This window comes from Scatophagus argus, chromosome 16 (genome assembly GCF_020382885.2).
Source record: "Scatophagus argus isolate fScaArg1 chromosome 16, fScaArg1.pri, whole genome shotgun sequence".
NCBI lineage: Eukaryota > Metazoa > Chordata > Actinopteri > Scatophagidae > Scatophagus > Scatophagus argus.
This window is the reverse complement of record NC_058508.1, coordinates 21,790,561-21,809,924: the sequence shown is the minus strand read 5'-3', so window position 1 is coordinate 21,809,924 and position 19,364 is coordinate 21,790,561. Positions and strand designations below refer to the sequence as shown.

The 19,364-nt window shown below is 46.9% G+C and overlaps 3 protein-coding genes and 1 long non-coding RNA gene across 6 annotated transcripts; 1 reads left to right on the top strand and 3 right to left on the bottom strand.

Annotated features, from left to right (window-relative positions):
• Nucleotides 1-397: 397 nt before the first annotated feature.
• spns1 (spinster homolog 1 (Drosophila)) lies at nucleotides 398-6,950 on the bottom strand. The gene is made up of 13 exons (XM_046415685.1): nucleotides 6,742-6,950; nucleotides 4,758-4,982; nucleotides 4,220-4,285; nucleotides 3,994-4,130; nucleotides 3,745-3,896; nucleotides 3,600-3,666; nucleotides 3,371-3,513; nucleotides 2,586-2,738; nucleotides 2,268-2,457; nucleotides 1,973-2,038; nucleotides 1,712-1,810; nucleotides 1,398-1,566; nucleotides 398-1,303 (listed from the first exon to the last, which is right to left on the bottom strand). The coding sequence occupies exons 2-13, from the start codon at nucleotides 4,969-4,971 to the stop codon at nucleotides 1,233-1,235; spliced, it is 1,527 nt and encodes a 508-aa protein (XP_046271641.1). The 5' UTR covers nucleotides 4,972-4,982; nucleotides 6,742-6,950; the 3' UTR covers nucleotides 398-1,232.
• A 292-nt stretch (nucleotides 6,951-7,242) lies between these two features.
• On the bottom strand, nucleotides 7,243-11,759 carry LOC124073453 (nuclear factor of activated T cells 2 interacting protein). Its single transcript, XM_046415686.1, has 9 exons — nucleotides 11,613-11,759; nucleotides 10,431-10,529; nucleotides 10,039-10,099; nucleotides 9,839-9,959; nucleotides 9,131-9,211; nucleotides 8,687-8,927; nucleotides 8,455-8,599; nucleotides 7,786-7,913; nucleotides 7,243-7,681 (listed from the first exon to the last, which is right to left on the bottom strand). The coding sequence occupies exons 1-9, from the start codon at nucleotides 11,622-11,624 to the stop codon at nucleotides 7,520-7,522; spliced, it is 1,050 nt and encodes a 349-aa protein (XP_046271642.1). The 5' UTR covers nucleotides 11,625-11,759; the 3' UTR covers nucleotides 7,243-7,519.
• A 295-nt stretch (nucleotides 11,760-12,054) lies between these two features.
• On the bottom strand, nucleotides 12,055-19,272 carry sgf29 (SAGA complex associated factor 29). Of its 3 annotated transcripts, none has more exons than XM_046415689.1 (10): nucleotides 19,105-19,272; nucleotides 15,300-15,423; nucleotides 15,082-15,157; nucleotides 14,740-14,812; nucleotides 14,248-14,312; nucleotides 13,996-14,125; nucleotides 13,710-13,856; nucleotides 13,597-13,632; nucleotides 13,275-13,437; nucleotides 12,055-13,123 (listed from the first exon to the last, which is right to left on the bottom strand). In XM_046415689.1, exons 2-10 carry the CDS (start codon nucleotides 15,363-15,365, stop codon nucleotides 13,007-13,009), a joined length of 873 nt encoding a protein of 290 aa, XP_046271645.1. In that variant the 5' UTR covers nucleotides 15,366-15,423; nucleotides 19,105-19,272; the 3' UTR covers nucleotides 12,055-13,006. The 3 variants fall into 3 exon arrangements, with proteins under 3 accessions (XP_046271645.1, XP_046271646.1, XP_046271643.1); XM_046415690.1 differs by lacking the exon at nucleotides 19,105-19,272 and adding an exon at nucleotides 15,958-16,036 and having other exon boundaries at nucleotides 15,300-15,373; XM_046415687.1 differs by lacking the exon at nucleotides 19,105-19,272 and adding an exon at nucleotides 15,958-15,975.
• LOC124073455 lies at nucleotides 15,791-16,997 on the top strand. The gene is made up of 3 exons (XR_006845681.1): nucleotides 15,791-15,906; nucleotides 16,039-16,176; nucleotides 16,696-16,997. It is a non-coding gene; the product is annotated as an uncharacterized LOC124073455 (long non-coding RNA).
• Nucleotides 19,273-19,364: the final 92 nt, after the last annotated feature.

Sequence of the window (19,364 nt, the reverse complement as noted above, 5' to 3'; positions counted from 1 at the left end):
GCTAAGTGAACCGAGTGAAGTCCAGAGTCTGGTTTCAGGAGTTAAAAGGCCCTTCCTCTTTCAAGTGTGGGAAAGCTTGCCCTGAAAAAACACCTGCCACAGGGAGTCATTCTGGACAGGCTAGTTGTTTGTCTCTGCATTCAGTCTTCGTGCTAAGCTAAGCTAATCGACTGCTGGCTGCAGCTTTGTGTTGAACAGCCTGAGCAGGTAGCAACCAAGATGTTAATAATGTGCTAATGATAGTATTTTGAGTCAAACAAATCGCTCAGAGGTCTGCGTTCTCACTCAGAGCAGCAAAAGTCAGAGGATGAAGCAGACTTCTCGTCTCCTCTCGGTTCAGCGAATATTTAAATTGTACCGACATGTTAATAACACACTTCCATGGCAGACGCACACACACAATTTAATTCTGCTTTAATAGTTAACAAAAAAACTTTTGCTGAAATAATTTGAGGTTAACAAACAGCTTTTATTATTACTTGTTGATTTAAAACCTTTCTAAATAACTGGAGTTAACACAATTCTTTCAGCAGCGTGTGGTCTACCTGCCGAAACAAACTGTGAAACCAGAGCGAGCTGTGAGAAAATAAAACGTCCCAGCTCGTTCAACAAGAGACAAGCTGAAACCAGCAGGGACGCTTTAAAAACAGATGACTAAAAAAGGTCCAGAGGGAAGACGTTTCTTCTTGCTCTGCGACAGCTCGGATTATAATATTTCACTTCATGAGGGTTAGTGTTAGATTTAAAACTAGCTCAAACATATATAAACACATGCTTATGAAAAGTGATTAATAAAGCTCGTCCCGTATATAAAATCACTCCAGGTTTGGAACCACAGCCTGGTTTCGGTTGTGCTTTCGATGAGGAAGTGTTCTGGATCTCAGGCTGATCCCAGATCAGTCCCACTAAAGATAAGGAAGATATCAAACCGGTCCAGTTGCTCCTCAATGTGGAATAAAAATGAAAGCACGGAGCAGCTTCGGTCGCTTCTCCTTTCAGACGTCATGTCCGCTCTGAAAATGTCTCCGACGAGCCTCGTGTTGGACTCATGGGAAAAAAATAACATCTGGACACAAAAAAAAGTTGCCCAAGATGGTAAGTGTGTAAAAATGTAAATTTAAATATAAACTCAAGCTAAAACTTCTCTGCATGGCAGACTGATTACTATTCACAGTCCTAAAAATTAAATAAGCGGACGTGAAGCGAGCTGAGCCCCCAGCAGGTTTTTGTCCTCAGATCAGGACACTGGACACCGGGACTCTGGTGGATCGGCCGCTTTTCGGTACGACAATCGGCTCGTCGTCTGTTGACAGACAGAAATGAGAGGAACACTCTGATCACTGAGAAGTAAAATGTTGCAGACATGCTGATTCAAATGGACATGCAGTTGGTCTCACCTGTAGGGACGTAGTTCTCGGCACGGTGGCGGTCTCTTTCGATGAACATGGCGGTGGAGAGGAAAAAGGCTCCACCCACCACGGCGACGAAGGAGCAGAGCAGCAGAGAGAGCTGCAGCGAGCGAAACTGCCACAGGAACGAGTCCGTCTTCCTCAGAGAGTCGGACACCTGCAGAGGACAGAGACGAGCTTCAAGTACAGCAAGAGGAACCAAAACCTGACGCAGTAAAACCAATCCGAGTACATTTGTTCAAGCACAAGTCTGAGGTACTTGTACTTTACTTAAGTCTTGTCATGCTGCTGTGATGACATACCACTCCTATGAGGTATGGACTTCCTGCATCTCCCAGCAGATGTGAGATGACGATCTGCACAGCCTCGGCTGTGGAGCGACGAGTGGGAACGACCACGTACTGACAAACACAAGAGACAGAGACAGGAAGGTCCTGAGCACCGTGAAACCAAACCTCCGACGAAACTCCGACTGTCACGTTTATTCTGCTACCACTTCATCACACCGCTGAATGAACAACTACAACGTGTGAGGATGTCTGAGGTGAAAGAGGGACTCTCACCAGCAGTATATCAGCCACGATGGCCCAGTTCATGGACAGGAAGGTCTCTCCCATGAAAATGAAGACCTGCAGGGGACAGAAAACGCATCAGACAGGTTTCTGAGGACTGAGTCAGGACATGTCACTTATTCCTCAGCATCCTGATCAGATCAATAACACTTCAGACGCTCCTCTACTCTGGTTGAAAAGTCTGAAGGTGCCGTTCAGTCTGCCAGACTCAGTTCTACATTCATCAGCCTTTCTGAGTCCGAGCTGGACCCTGTTCAGACCTCAGGACGACAGGAAGCGAACTCACGTATGTCGCGATGGTGCTGGCCTCAGCGAAGACGATGGCCAGGTACAGGAAAGGTGCTGAGAGGAGCAGACCGGCGGCGCAGACCAGCGGGTCGGCTCTGGGCGTCCTCGGCCTCAGCCAGCGACTGACCTGCACGCCGCTGGCCACGCCCAGCACACCTGTGACGCAGGTAATGGCCCCGAAAATCAGACTGTCAGAGGAGAAACGGTGTCAGCGTCCTTCTTGTCAAATAAAAATCAGTTTCTCTCCACCTTTGATGAAAGTTGCAACTCGCACAGGAGGTTGGATTTAGCGTCAGGTAAACCGCACGTATGCTACCTGTCTGAGGAGGCGCAGTTTCCTTCCACACAGAGGTCCCTCTCCCCGGAGAAAACGGCTGCTCTGAAGAGGAACGTTGGAGCCCAAAGTGCCAGAGAACCGGTGACGAACGCCACCGACGTGAAGCCAAAGGTCGACAACACAAAGCTGCGGCTGCAGAGGAAACAAAAGGACAAACAGAACTGAAACTGACGGACGCACAAACAGCCGATCTGATCAAACAGCAGCTTCGTCGGCTCCTCGTCTCCACAGAACAGTCAGACTTTGAATTTGACCCGTTTCACTGAAGGCAGCGTCACGTTTTGCTCTCTCACATCCTGACGGGCAGATCGGTGAGTCACGACGTGTGAAAGTTAACTTCACAGTCTGTGGACGCTTAGCAAGCGTGTTTAGCATCAGCATCAGCTTTCGAACGTTAGCTTGCTGCCAGCTTTGGAGCTAAGAAGGTTAGCTCGACTGGTTTGGGGTTTGATTATTTTGAAAAGCAGAGTGCTTGTTTGTTTGCCACGCTTTTGCAGAGCACCGGCTGTGGTTTCTCGTCTCCTCCCTCCTCTTTCATTCACTTTTATCTGCTGGATCTCCCGTATCTCTCTATGACTCACTGAGTGACTGATATCGAGCGATTCAGACGTGTGCTCTTCCTCGTCGCTGCTCCTCTCTGGACTGTTAGAGTGTCTAACCTTCCTCATCAAGTGAAATGTTCTGCTGTGCTGTAGAGCTGGGGAGCACACGCTGCCCTGAAAACGTTCCCTTGCAGCGTTAGGAGTGAGTGATGCTGAACGTACTTCTTGCTCAGAGCCTGCAGGTCCATCAGCCAGCTGGTCTGGTGCAGGTGATGCTCCGGTCGAGCTTCCACGGCTCCTCTTTTCGGCTCCTGGACCACGAACAGCAGCAGAAACACGGCGATCAGTCCCAGCCCCGGAGTCACCTGAGGGGACGAGACAAACGGCGTGAGAGGACGTCGTCCACGTGTTTCCCCACACACGTCTGCGTTAGTTACAGCGTCAGGCTTACCCGCAGAGCCCAGTGCCAGTCCTTCGCCAGACCCCCGACCTGTGAGCCTGCGATGTAGCCGAGACCGCTGACAGGAAGGACAGACAGAAGGTCAGATGGACGCTCTAAAAGTGACCCACAGGGGAAGCAGTGTTGTTAAACCCACCTGCCGACGGGAATGGCAAAGTAAAATATGGAGAGCATGTTTGTCCTCTTTCCCTTCACGTAGAGGTCGGCGATGATGGTGGGAGCGATGGTGGAGTAGCTGGCTTCTCCGACGCCGACCAGACCTCGGGTCAGCAGCAGGACCCAGAAATGCTGCGAGGCGGTGAGAGCAGGAGGAGCATTCAGGTTCAAATTCAAACTTCCGAACACTCGACCACGAGCACATCGAGAAAAGCAACACGAGACTCACTCCTCTGGGGGTGTAGGAGCTGGCCAGCGTCACCAAAGACCAGAAAGCGATGCCGAAACTCATGATGAACTTCCTGTTGTACCTGTCGCCAAGGTAACCAAAGACCGGAGCCAGGACCATGTAACTGGAGATAAAAACTGGAAGGAAAGAAACACAGCTGGGTGGCGAACGTAACTCAAACCACATTCACTTCAGACGCTTCTGATTGCTGGGCGGGTCGTCTTACCTGTTTGGAGTAAGCCAGACTTCCCGTCATCGATGCCAAAGTACTGCTCTATGTCGGGGAGAACACCTGTGGAGGCAACGCAGCCAACTCATCTCGCTTCTCAGGTAAACAAGCATTTGAACATGAGCGTGTCAGGGCTGGCACTCAAACGATTGGCTGAACGACAGGAAATGAATGTCAGTGTGCACTTAGTGTGATGACAGGATTTCCTGTTTTTCTCCGTTTGATTTCACAGGAAACCGAATGAGTTTTGGACCGTCAGACATGTGAAGGCGTCGGATGAATAAAAATAACTTGAAAGATTTAATCCTGGAATGTAGCATTCACAACATTTACACTTTAACCGTCTTTTAAATGTTGTTTACACCTTTTCAGATGTAATCACTTTATTCTGTCTCAGGTGTTTTTGTTATTCCAATTATTGGCTTATATATGACCAAATATGACCAGTTTGACCAGTCCAGTTTCAGTAGCTGATGTGTGCTGCATATGAAGAATAAAGGAGAAGCTCCTGATTGGCTGTGAGGACGCAGCGTACCTGCCACGGTGAACCTGTCCATGTAGTTGAGCAGGTTGATGTAGCAGAGGATGAAGACGGTGAGCAGCGCTCGGACTCTGGACACCCCGCTGGGCGACTCGTCCTGCGGCCGCCCCGCCGCCGCCGCCGCCCCACCCTGCTCCTCCGGACCCTCCGCCTCGCTCTCATCGGACAAGAAGGGCGCCGAGTCCGACGTGGGCTCGCCCAGAGACATGGCCGCCGCCTCTGAGGAGGGGGAGCAGTGAAGATGACTGTTATTCACAAAAACAGGCCGTCTCTCTCAGAGGTTTTCAGATTCGTCTCAACTCGTCTTCAGCCGCGTTTGCTTTTCTGCGCCACCAAATTAAGCCAACAGACACGCAGAAGCCGGAAAATCCTGCTGATCCTGTTCTGTCTAATCACGTCGTAATGAAGCCTGGCTGTTTCACTGTCTCAGGACATTGAGCCAACCTAGGTTTGATGTTGTTTTCTGACACTTATTGACGGGAAAAAGACCCCGACGGGCCCGCAGCGCCGCCGTCTGTCAGAGACGATCTAAACCAACAAGCCGGCCGTCTGCAGGAGAACAAACGTGAACTTTGGCAAAAGCTGCTGCACGTCCTGAACTGAGAAACAGGAAGAGAAAGGAGAAGACACGACGGACGCAGCGAATCTACAGTCATGTGGTCACTCGGTGCAGGAGTCATTTCTGCAGACATGAGGACAAAGACGCTCCCCTCGTGTGGGTGTGAAGAAGAGCCTTCTGTCACACAGAAAGCTCTTCTTCCTGATGTGGACACTGACGAGTTCCTCTAAACCCGGGACACTTCCCCTTTAGGTGCTGATGGCCTCTATCAGCTGTGAATGATTTACATCTGACTTGTTCCCGGCACACTGATGAGGTCAGCGTCTGAGGGGAGTCAGTGAAAGCAGCTCAGTGTGAACTGACTGTTGTGTTGAAATCACACATTGCTGCAGCTAACGACTGATTTCAGACTGATCCGTGACTGCTGTAAAGGCACCTTCACCTGCACAGGGAAATATTATTTTATATTAAATTCCCGCCGTGCTCTTCCTGGATTAAAACAGGGTCAAGTCAGATAATGACGTGCACTTTGGACTTTGGCCCGTTTACAAACGCATGTCTCTGATCAGAGGACTGTGAGGACACGATCAGATGCTGCTCTGCTGTCCCCAACTGACTCACGCGGTCTGCACGCGCGAGAGGACAATAAACTGACAGCTGCTGAAAATGACCAGCAGTTCGCCACTCCGAACTCCGTTCAGATTTCTGCCAATTTTTACGGTATTTCACTTTTCCATAAACGTAACACTATTTCCTGATTGTTGAGAAATGACCCGCTGCGTTTAGGCGACCTGCTGATACATTCGGCAGATAAGCTGAACTGCGAAAAAAGCCCAACACGGAGAAAATGGTAATTTTGCCATGGAGGAATCCCAGACTTCAGTTTTATACATCCTACTTTACAACAAACCACAAGACGTTTTAAAACCAGATGTGACCGTTAAACGGTGTTTTTATAAATTCGGCAGATAAGTTGAGATGAGATAACGAAGGCATTTTCTTGAGATGAGAATCGGAACAGCACGTATTACCCATGTCGGTTTAAAGTAAGTAACCGGTAGAATATACGTATAAAGGTCATATCATGAAAATATATCACACACATTCGTTGGATATCACTTTATCACTGTATGCTAACATTATATTCATCTTCCAAAGGACGTGTCGTTGGGGTAAATGATGCCTGACGTTACACGGTGTCAAAGAAAGCTTAAATTCGCAGTTTTTTGAAGTGAGTTTGGCGTGATGCTACCTTAACTTGGCGAGCTGCAAGAAAAGGCTGAAGCTCCACTTTCACCCTCCAACCGCCACAACATTATTCAGCTGTATTTAAATCTAAACGTGTCCACTGGCTGTCCCGCTAACTCGTCGCTAACAGCCGCGGAGCTGATTAGCCTGCTGCCTGCTGCTGTTGTTTACCTCGGAGGATGAGTCAGGGCTGCCGCTTCTTCCTGCTTTCCGTCTCCGCTCCAAAGGTTTTCTTCGTCACACGCGATGTTAGCGCTGTTCAGAACCCATACTGACCACTCACGACAACAGGTTCCTCCGTGGACACCGCCGGGTAAGACTGCACTAAAGAAAACTCCCGTGTTTAATTCAGGACACTTCACTTTCTTCTTCACAGGTTGCACTTCTGCACGACCGCCATGACAGACCCGTCCAAACATCCGCTCCGCAGCTCACGTGACCTTCTCATCACAGTCACGTGGCAACATCACTCGATTAAACTCGGAAATATCAATCGATTAAAGTCGGGCTACTTCGCTAGTCAAACTACACTAAACTAAACCTTTACTGTTCCAGCACGTTGACTTCGACAGCCTCCACACCAGCAGCTGTTCTATACACCAAACCACATGTAGGGAGGTAACCTTTACTTGTAACGCAGTATTTTAACATGAAAATACTTGAGTTTTCCTTCAGAGTAACTTTCACTACTTTTATTATTTAAAAAATCAACATGTAAAACAGCTATTGTACAGTCAAAGAAACATTAAAATACAGTTTTACAACAATTTAATTTCTTGTATACGAGTTCTGTTATTTTTTAAATTTCAATCTGAATAGTTTATAAAAATATAATGTCATTTCCATTTGAACTGTTGCATCTTTGTATTTTCAACATGTACAAATAAAGTGACTTTTACAAATAAAGTAACTAAACTTTACAGGTAATAAATGTTATGAACGTCAAGGCTTAAGTCCAAACTTCGATGATGTCGCCGTCCTCCATGTCGAGCTGAGCCGGCGTCTGGCTGTGCCTCACTTTGGACCCGTCGAAGTGGAAGCGGACGGCCCTCTGGGCGCTGCTGGACATCCTGGACAGATACTGTGAGAAGACGGAGCCCAGCGGCGCGTCCTGAAACACACACACACACACACACGGTTTATTTGAATCGTTGGTTTATGTCCTGCTGCCAAAAGACACCAAGCTGATGGCGGAGACAAAGAGGAGCTACGAACTCTGTGCAGGGAGAACTCCTGTGAAGAGTCTTTGTCTTTGCTCTGCAGCCTCACTGTGACGATGCCGCCGCCGCCGCCGCCGCCACCTCTTTCTCCGCTTTCATTCTCTGCTGCCATGACGACACACTCTGCCAAGGAGAGAGAAAAGAGTTTGAAAAGGATTTTACAGGACCACATTAACTAATGCTGGTGCTTTATTCTGAAATGTCATGGGCCGTCCTGTACGGAGCTCCTGTCCCGCCACCTCTGCGAGAGGGGTGGAGATTTGGCGCCCTCTAGTGGCGTGATGACGAATCAATGACATAAATCTGGTCAATTCCATACATTTTATGTAAAGAAATCAAACTGAAAAAAGCTGATAATTAAGTTTTATATTTTGTTTGTTCATGCTAACAGAATCATGTCAAGAGACTGTGATAAATCTACTGACAAGGCTGCCTTTATTGGACTGAGCTCTAAGTTTCGGTCACATGATAACCACTAAATCATTTCAGTGACACATGAGCAGACAACACCGGCTGAAGGCCAGATGTGGCTGAAAGCACCCACTAAGTTAAATCTTGTGATGTCAACGGTTTGTCACAAGGTTTTGTTTTGTTTTCTTAAAAAAAACCTTTAGCATCACAAGAAGAACAATTTGCAATAAGAGGAATTTGTCACGTGACTCACCTATAATGTCTGCGATGCCGAGGCCGAGCTCGCCGACAGTCGATTCCGTAGGGAGCTCCACGTCATCCCTCAGCAACAAGAGGCGAGGAGGAGGAACCTTAAGGACGACGGACAGCTGGCTCACCACATCACCTAAAGGTGTCGACTGGAAACACAAACTCGTGTAAGGCAGACAAAAACATCACCCCGTACAGCATCGTGTGTGTTTTTACACGCCATCAGAGCGACGCACCGACAGCACCGGGATCTTATGGATGTTTGTTCGGCAGCGGATTTTGAGGGGAATCTCCCGGACCGATGAGCTGTACGAGGAATCCTGAGCACCAGATTTGGGCGTCAGGACGATAACGTCATCGTCGTTAGAGTTCATGACGATGACATCATCATCTGGAGCCCGGCGGCGTCTGGTCCTCGTGTCCTGGGGTTCAGGAGACAGGAGGGAGTTCACTGCCTGGAGCTTTCTGTCGAGCTCACTGAGGGAGAAACACCAGGAGTCAACTTCCAGCATCTAAATTTAAATAATTCGATCTGGGTCCTTATTTTTATTGTTGTCCTGTTGTCTTTCTTTTTGTTTAATGCACTTTGAGCTTCATCAAGCCCACAAACTGTTATTGATATTATCATCACCATAACTTTTAAACGAAAGAGTGTAACCGAGCGAAGAGTCCAGACTCACGTGATCTTCAGTTTGACCTGTCTGGACTGGTTCTGGACTGGACTCTCTGGAGGTGGAGGGGACGGGCAGCGGACGGCTCCTCTGCAATTAAAGACAATAAACACGTTCACGTTAAAAGAACTAATTTCTCTAACAGTCCTGAGTGGAGGAGGATGTGAAGGAAAACTACCGCATTTCCCGGACTATAGAACGCACCTGAGTATAAGAACCCATACATAGGCCGCAGGTGTCCACATTGTAACGTGACATACGTTTTCAAGTCCGGGCCATCTGCTTTTATGACCTCTGAAAGCTTTTGTCGTCTTTTTGCATTGCGTCAGTTCTTCACGCTGCCGTCTCCAACGTCTCACCGTTCATTCACTTACGCCAAGCTTACGTGCAGCAGCTCTGTTTCCTTCTTGGACAGACAGTTCGACTGTTTTCAACTTAAAAGCTGCATCACATGCATTTCTTCGAGAGTTTTCCATGATGACAGTATGTGCATGACGCGCAGAATGACATGAATGTTAAAAGTTACGCTTAAAACTATCGTCTTCCTCTTCGCATCACCGGGCCGGGTCTGTAAAAATCTGTAGATTAGCCGCATCGTTGTTTGGGCCGCAGAGTTGACGGCGTGGGAAAAAGTAGCGGCTTATAGTCCAGAAAATACGGCAACCTGAAGCTGTGAGCACAGATTTACTGACTCTTTAAACAATGTTCACTACTTACGCTTCTGTTTTCCTCTCCGTCTGTTCTGCTTCGTCCTCCTCAGAGTCACTGAAAGTGATGATGGCCGCTGACGGAGCTTGTGGGGAAAACCGCGGCCACAAACTCTCGTCTGCTCCGTCGTCTGGTCAGAGACGCAAACAATCAAACGACAGAAAAATCACTTTGTCACCCAAACAACAACAAAACTCCTCAGGTCGTACCTGTGGCTTCCTTTTCAGGGAACGCTGCTGCCAGTGGCTTCAACTGCAGGCTGCTGCTTACCTGAGCAACAAAGACTCACGTGAATCAGGACGTCAATCAATATAAGAATAATAACAAACTTTATCTGCACAGCACTTTCTCAGATGAAGTTAGTGATTTAGACGTCTGCGCCAGGATGAAAACATTCCAGAAGGTAAATTCAATAAGACAAAAATAAAACAGAATAAAAAACAAAGAGAGTTCAGATCTGACGGTCCTGTCTGTTAGACCAGGTCTCCTTCAGTCCTAACGTCCTGAAGACTCGCATTAGGACATCATATATATTGTTTCAAACTGTAAAAATGGTCCACGGCGCGCGGGAATCAGCCTGTAATGGTCGCTGGCTGTTTACCTTGCTGGAGTACACGGGCACCGGGACGATAGCTGAGGGGTCGAGGATGCGTCGCCGCTTGGGTGGCGGCTTCACGGCCGGGACGTCACTGTCAGACACCTGAGACACACATGACCTACAGCGTCAGTACATGCTGTGTGATGCGCGGCTGGCGGCTGGTGTTGGGCTTGAAATGTCTGACATAATCTGTCAGTATTGTTGCTGCAGTTTGATTAATATCCTGTTCATGTTAGAAAAGAGCAGCACCTTCCTGATTCGAAGTGAATTTAACAGTGAAAGATGTCTCGCAGTGTAAATAAATAACTCTGAAAACATAATGCAGAAGCTGTTGGGCACACGAACAGCAACATTACATAGGTGGCGATTGTTTAACAAACTTTAATGGACAGTGGATGTCATTAGTATTTCTGAGACTAACAGAAAAACCTTGTTTAGCCGTAAAGAAGTCTCTGACTTTGTGAAGTCAGGTTCCTGTGGCTCCAGGCAACAACCTTCACATGTAAAGAGCAACATGTGCTTTGGGGGTGTTGACGGTTATTGTTTTGAATTAAACTGAGGTGAAACGCAAAGCAGCTTAACATCAAACCACAGCTTCACATTATAATCTCTAAGCAGGGGGATTTATTTTACTTATAAAGTTGCATTAGACCGCACTGTGTTGAGCTTTAATAAATAGAGTGTAACGTTGTTTCTTGCATTAGCTGGTGATGACCAAAGCTAACGTTAGCTTCAGTTAGCTAAGCGTTAACGAGCTAACTTAACTCTTACAAAATGGGCTTCGGCTTCGTTTACACTCAAATCAAATAACAAAGTACCGAGCTTTGTTGACGTAATTCAGTTGGTTACACATGTTAACAGGTCACTATCGTATTACTGGTCAAGAAAAACGAAACTGAAAGGGGTTATGTCCCCTACGATCTGAGTAGTTTTCTACAGGCTTTTATTTTGAAGATCTCTTATTTGACATTTAAGTCAACGAAGCTAACGTCAAGCTGAGGCTAATGTACTGTTTATACGCTGTTGGAGGTTGGTTTATCTGTTTCTGTGACTTCCTGCCCTAACGGTTCGCTTTCCGTTATTAGCGAGTTTCATTACAACAGCATTACACTACTCATTTTTGATATGACTGGCGAATAGAGGCGTTTTAAATCCATAAATTCGGCAGACCTTTCAAACACTCACCGGTTCGGCCATGACCGCTTCTTCACCGCGCTTTGCGTTGCTACTGCCTTCTAGTGCTGTCGGATTTTCCGGTGGCTCCGTTGCGTTCACGTGCTATGGGAAATGTTGTGTACACGAATTACGGAGCAACGCTCCTTCAATGAGAAGTTAACTATAAATGTATTGTGATGTATTGTTATAGGTTAGGATTAAGTTAACACTCGGCACCATATAAAGTAACATCTGAGAAACTGGAATCCCATATGTTTACACACTTAATGTTTTGTGTGAGAAGTAACTAATGCTGTCAGATATGTGCTGTTAAGTGAAATGTACAATATTTCCCGGGCCAATGAGCTACTCAGTTACATTTAATCAGCAGTTATACTCTGGGTGATCCCAAAGTTAAAGCTGAAACTCTTAAGGTGTGCCTTAAATAAGAATAAGAGACTCAACAGTGAAGCATGATTTTTCCATTCTGGTCTTTAAGTTTCACACAATAATCATTAACACTTGACAAGCACAAAAAGAGAATTTAGGCCCTGAAGTGGGCCTTTCAAGGAGGAATAAGCCAATAGCTCCCACTATTAGCAGCAGTCTCCATACAGGCCATTGGACGCTCCACAGAGGGGACGTTTGAGTCATTTGTGTATAAAGACATCCGACACATCTCCACTTCCTGGTGATGTCGTTTGGAGCCAGAGTCTGTGCAGTAGTGACCAAAGCTGCAGTATCGAGCCCCTCCTACATCAGCCTGAACCGATCAAGAGCAGCGCTCAACTGTCAATCTCGACAGAAAAATGAACACTTGAACAGCGCAGCATATCAATGTGATAAGAGGAACCTAAAATGTCAGAGACCGTCTTTGGGAAAAATGTATTTAATGTGTATTTTGAGTTTTTAGTTTGGCTCGTGTCCTATCTGCAAACATGGAGGGGGAGGGGCTTATGAGCTGTACTGCGGCCTGCCACCAGGGGGCATCCAGCTGGACTTCACTTTGAAGGAGTTCTCATTTATTGTCAGTCAGAGGTTTGAATCATGTGGGAAAAATGTCCTCCTTCTCTATCACAACACAATCTAAACTGCTGTTTTCCTATTCAGTACTGCAGAAAACATACACAGTATATACTGCATGTACCAGCACTGGTGCATTCATGGAGTTGGTTTTACTTCACTGTGTCTCTGTGTTGATTTTGACAGTCCCATTTAAAAGATCTTAAGTACTTTAAAATGTTTGCTCAGGGGTGTTTCTTCCGTGGAGCTGCAGCAGAAGCTGCTCCAAATGCTTTGAATTTAACAAATCCTCCTAAACATCTTTTCATACAAAAATGCAAAATAAGAGACATTTCAAAACAGACTAACTCGCCCAAACAGGCTTCATCTCTGTCCCTCTGGTTTTCATATCCATTCGTTGGTCACTTCTTCTTGTTCTCTTTGCAGGCGACCACGTATCGCTGAGCCACGTTGAGCGGAGGGGAGTAGCCGTCAGCGTACGACGTGTCCTCGAACAGCACAGAGTAGTCGTCCTGAGGCTGCAAACAGACACATGCTGAGGTTAGAACCTGACCCAGGACTACGACAGCTTCAGCCACACAGGAAGGTCCAAAGTAAACCTCCGACACGCTTCACAGATGGTGACAGCAGAGCCTTCGCTCCAGCCGGCGAGTCACAGCTGGGCCTCACCCTGTGTGGTGGAGTGTGGATGAGGGCCCGGTAGAAGCAGGTGGTCTGAGGGTAGAGGGCCAGCACCAGCTGGTCCTTACTGAACAGAGCCTCAGGGTCTGTCTCTGGATTGGCCTTCCACTGAGGCAGAGGGATGATCCGTCGTCTGCTCAGAGTGTGTCTCCTGTTAACACACACACACACACAGATGTGGATGCTGGTACAATGAGCTCCTCACTCAAAAACCTTTTCTAAATATACAGCTGGTTGCAAAAGAGGAGATGTTGAACACGTGATGGTGTGGCGGTGATGATAAATATCAGACTGGCAGAGGAAGACTCACTCTTTGCCTTCTTCATCGATGTCATCCACCTCATATCTGGAGGCAGAGATGAAGAAAAGTCAGAGGTGTTTGATTCCTTGTGCTGTTATTTGGAATATTTCACAGCGACTCACTTGTTGGTGGAGTGGTTGTAGCTGACCACCTCAGCCAGGATCCACTGCTCGTCTCCGTCCACGGCCTTCACCCTCGCTGCCACCTTGTCGCCCTGCTTGGCCACATAGTCGCTGCTGGCTGGAGTCGCGCCGCACAGAGGAGGGGGGCTTAATGCAGGGACAGAAAACACTAATCAGGGTTTCTGATCACACGAGTGCTTCAGCCTGTAGATGGTGTGAACGCAGAGCAGATCCAGTAAAAACACTCAGAAATGAATTCTGCCTTTGTGTTGTCAGCAGCAGCTACCTCTCCCCCGGCTTGCCGATCCACAGAGGGAGCGTCATGGCCGACTGCTGGAGGAGCGTCATCAGGACTCCTCGCCTCATCGTCTTCCTGGGAGGGTCGCTGTCGCTGTAAACTCCTGCCATCTTAGCAGCTGCAAAACAAAAACAAAACAAAAAACCCAAATATGAATCCCTTCAGATCTGACAAATTAAAGAATTGATATTAAAGAGCAAAGGTTGAGTTTTTATCAGGTTCTCTGCCCTTCAGACATACCGATTCTCCTCTCCTCCAGCAAAGACTTGATCTCTGCAATTTTATCCAGAGCGTGACGCAGAATGCTGAGAAATAAGAAGAAATAAGTGAGCAAAACACATTACAGGTGTTAAGTTTAATCCTTGGAAAGACGTGGCATAAACGTAATGTGGGAATTTAAAAAATAAACTAATGATTTGATTTAGATTTTTCACCTTGATGGTGGCCTGAGAGGAAAACTCATTTAGACAGATCAGGTCTTCCAGGGACCTTGAATCTCTCTATCTCTATCTCTATCTTGTCTTGAACTAAAAGGGACAACCTCAATCATTATTTTAAGTATTTTAAATCCAAAATACATCTTTTACAATTAGAAGAAACCGACAATTGACCCAAGGACACAAGGGAAACAGTGAACTAATCCAGACGACCTGATGGCTGTGTGTGTTGCCCTTTGGAAGCAAACCCCAGCACTCCTCAGCTGTAAAGAAAAGTGTGTTTGCAGCTGCTCACCCACACTCTGCCTCTGCGTCTGCCTTGGCTGTGGTGTACAGTCCCCTCAGCTTGGTGCGGTAGTACGGAGAAGCTGAAGGAGACACAGTAACAAAAGATTTGAGACAATCAAAACTCACAGGTCAGAAACTAGAAAAGCAGAGAATATGTAGGAGAATGTAGGAGAATGATTGGGAATACTGCATGTACAATGTCTGTAAGAACAAGAATTTTGCTTCAGGGATAAATAAAGGAATTCTGATTCTGATTCTGAAAAACCACGTGTGCTGCTGTGAAGACAGTTTGTCGTCCTCACACAGGGCTTATAAATGGGAAAATAAAGTGCACGACGTGATAACTGACTTTTGTTTTCTGTCTGCATCCTCTCATGTGTTTTCTGAATGTTGAGCAGATTGTGTTCACTGCGGGACCTCTCCTCCTGAGAAGACAGACATGATGGTTATTTAGACTTAGACCTGAAGCGCCTGACTCTTCTGTGTACGTTACAGGGCTAAATCTCTCTGTCTGTTCCAGAAGGCTTTGGAAGGCTGTCCTTCATCACTGCGCTGCCACTAACTTACCTGGGTCTGTTTGATGAGCTGATGGAGCTCTGTGAGCAGCTCCGCGATCTTGGTATCAGCTGACATGTCACCACCTTCAAGGGTTTAACACTCTTGTTGAAACAGCGCTGATACAAACAAACCCCTATGGGGAAAAATATCTCATTTTAAAGGAATGGAGCAAAGATGACGACAAATTAACGATTGAACTGTACATGGGATGAAAGCCGAATAAAAAAGTGGATCCCACCAGCTCCGATTAATGTCTTACTGGGGTTTTCTGTCCCCTTAATAAAAACATATGTTTGTATTTCCAGGTTTCTGAGCAGAGTTTGGTGTAAACTTTTCTGTTTTGCAAAAACAGGCGCATAATGAGGCTACGTGGAAAACTATGTTTTAAGCGACGGCAGAACGCCTAACGTTGTTCCAGCAAGGTTGGCTAAAATGCTAACGTTACCCTTTTCAAAACGAGTTATTTGGTTTTTGTTAAAGCTGCTGAAGTGCTCGTCGAATGGGCTAGCAAGTGGCTTGTTTCGCTAATGTTAGCCAGGTTGCTGGCTAAACGGTGAGACTCGCGTTCATCCAACAAAAGCATCAGCTGCGTCTGTTTCCACTCTGATAACCGAACGTACGTGATAAGCTTTATCGTTTATCTTTCACGTTACGAAAGACAACTCACCGTGTTCGTTTTCTTTTAATTTATTTCCCAATTTGCTAAAAGTACACGATCGGTTTCTTCTTCTTCTTTATTGTGAATGAGGATTTAGCAAACCGGCTTTACACACCGCCACCAGCTGGACGGACTGTGCAACAGCAGTTTCAGTACAGAAAACGTAAAGATGTGAACTCAGTTTGTTGCTGACGGTGGAAAATAAGCACATTTATTCAAGTAATGTAGGTAAGTACCTTTATTGAGGTACTTCTGCTACTTTATACTTTTGTAACATTTGATAATAATGATGATGTTGATTTATTAAGACTACTGTCGCTGCCATTACTGTGATATTTTATATGTTGGGAAAAGTTGATGGAATATGCAGAAAAAAATTACAAGCAGGCAGCAAAGGATGGTGAGGAATTTTCTAGGAATGTTGCAGCAAGACTTCGGGAGACCAGGTGAAGTTGTTTACTGAACAACACTTGGTACACCAAGCGAACCAGAGCAACACAAGGCAACAGGTGCGACTGTCCTCTGTCCTCCTTCACAAACATAAGTCTGTTCAAGGACACCGAGTCTCCTTCACCAGGGGTAGGGTTAGGGGTTAGGGTGTAGGGTTAGGGTTAGGGTCTCCTCCCTGTCTCCTCACCCACAGCACATGACACTGTGGCGTAAGAAGAGAGAGAGAGACAAGATGAACATGAAGGAAAATTCCACCTCAGAGGATTTTTACTCTGCGTTTCTTTCTGTTCTCCGCAGCGTCTGTTGATGGCACTTTGACCTGCACCAGATACAAGCTGTGCTATCATCACACTTTGTCGGCAGATAAACATCCTGTGAGTTAATGGTTAACGTCTGCTGTGGTGTGATGACCGAAGTCGGGTCAGTGTGTTTATGAATCAGTATTGCAGTTTTGAACACAGCTGGCACAATAAATGCAATGAGCTCATAGACTGCATGGACACAGAAAACAGTTGTGCAATCTGGAGACTTTACAAACCAGCAGCAGTGTGTTAACATCAGATGGAAACAGCTCGGTGCTCTGATACCGGGTCTGCGCCAGGGGGCGCTCTGGAGCTCCAGTACAACTTCAGAGCTCCAAGACAGCGCATGCGTCCAGCAGATTGTGCAGTCTGCACAGCCAAACAGAAAGCTGTTATGTACAAATAAGAAACAAACAAAAAGTGTTTAATTACAGCCACTCAGGCTCAGCAGCACCACCTTCCGCTGCAGGTGGAGCTGAGGCCTTCAGGGGCTCTCCGACGTCACACAGTGAGACAGGACGATCAGGAGCTCTGCAGCCCAGTTTGGGCCTTTTGCCTCCTCAAACACATAAAAGCCCACATTAAGTTAGATCTAAATTTAGTAAAGAATTCAACCTGCAAGTTGCTCTTAATACTTTTATTTTTTAAAGTAGGCTGACTCCTCTGCTGCTTGAGCTGCTTTAAGTTTGAAGACCAGTTCGAGTTGATAGACGATATCTTATCTGTGACCTAGTTTACAGCATGTGTGTGTGTGTGTGTGTGTGTGTGGTGTGTGTGTGTGTGTGTGTGTGAGAACAGGCAGCACTGAGGGCACACTTTAACAGGTCGGCTCATATTTCTGCAAATATTTACTGAGGCTCACAGGGTGCAGCTCGATGCCGTCGGAGGACAAGTCCTGCAGCGAGGGACAGAAGCCGCCACACGTCTCGTCCTCGGCTCGCTTTGTCTCCTCCTGTGTGTTCATGAGCCAGCAAAACGTGGCTGCGGCTTGTGCTGCCTCAGTTTCACTGTGCGACTGTGTGACTTGAGGTGTGACGAGCACATGCATTTATCCCATCCTCAGTTGAACACACATTAAATTACCCAGCAAATTACATGCAGTGAAACACACACAGGAGCAGTGGGCAGCATCAGGCGCCCGGGGAGCATATTGGGGGGTTAAGTGCCTTGCTCAAGGGCACACCAGCCGGCTAATGGAGGGCATTTTTCGCATTTTCGCACCCAAATTTTTCCTGCCCGTCCGGTTGGGGAATCGAACCGGAGACCCTCCGATCACAAGCCGCTTCTCCAACCTCTAGGCCACGGCTGCCCCCACGGCTGTTGGGGAGTCACAGGCGACCTTAAACGCGAGTCGAGCGTTTAATCTTTGTTATGTTTGCGTCTGGTTATCCTCCACTTGGAAACAACAGACTTCAGTGTGCGTGGTCAGTAGCGAGGACTGACTCAAACGCTCCTCAAGGTTTTGAGGTCGTTTTGTGCTTTGCTGCTTCAGTAGTTTACCAGGTGAAGCTGAAACTTCCTGATACTTGAACTTCATGGCTTCTTTGCTTTTTTAACATCCTGAGCTGAAATCTTTCCTGACCAGCTGCGGATCTGACGTTTCCTGCTGGCTCTTTTTCTCGTCCTGGACTATTTTCTGCCGCAGACTCATTTGTTCCAGGCCTGCTCGGCTCTGCGGCCTGTAATTACAGCCTGACGACTGCAGGGTGGGAGGATTCAGAGCCTGTTTGTGTTTCCAGCTGCTTCAGGAAACTTCTGATCCACATGAGTCAGAAACCGTCAGACCATCTCATGAGAAAGAAACGCAGAGTCAAAATGACATCTACGTAACATGTCCTGGTTTTTGTCTATAATATGAATAGAAATGAGTTTAGTCCAAAGGACAAACAGAGCTGCTACATTTGTTCTGCAGAACAACAAAGAAAATCATTTATGTCTTTAGATGATCTCTGTGAAAGAACAAATCCTAAAGTTTCCATTCAAGCCATCAGGGATGAATTATTCTGCGTCATATGAGAGGAATATGCTGAACATAAAGCAGCTGACACTCCGACAGGTTCAGTCCAAAGTCAGCTTTCTATGGAGGCGTTTCACACACACACACACACACACACAGTCAGGTCAGGTCAGGGTTGTGTGAAGAGGGCAGCTGCTGATAAACAGCTGCTGTGATGAAGGTCAAACTTCACATGTAGGACTCTAAACACACCCTGACCTGAACTCAGAGATGTTCAGTCACAAGCTGCAGGCAGTATTCACATCCTGTACTCGAGTACTAGTACCACACGAGACAGTACTCCACTGTGTTGTGTTTAAAACGTCCCTGAGCCCTTTGAGCTTGTGCCTTTCACCCCACAGACACAAAGAACACGTCAGGGTTTCGTACCTGCTGCGACGCTCTCACCTGTGCACAGCTGGCGTCCTGTTTGTCACCACTTCGGACAGGTGTCTCATTATCTGTACGTGTTGTTTCATCGTGACGACTTACAGGATCTCATTTTCATCACCCTGACAGAGACGAGCGACATGATGCAACAATCACAGCAGAAAGAGGGAATCTTCTGGGGGGAGTGTGTGTGTGTGTGTCTGTGTGTGTGTGTCTGCCTGTGTGTCTGTGTCTCTGTGTGTGTGTGTGTCTGTCTGTGTGTGTGTGTGTGTGTGTGT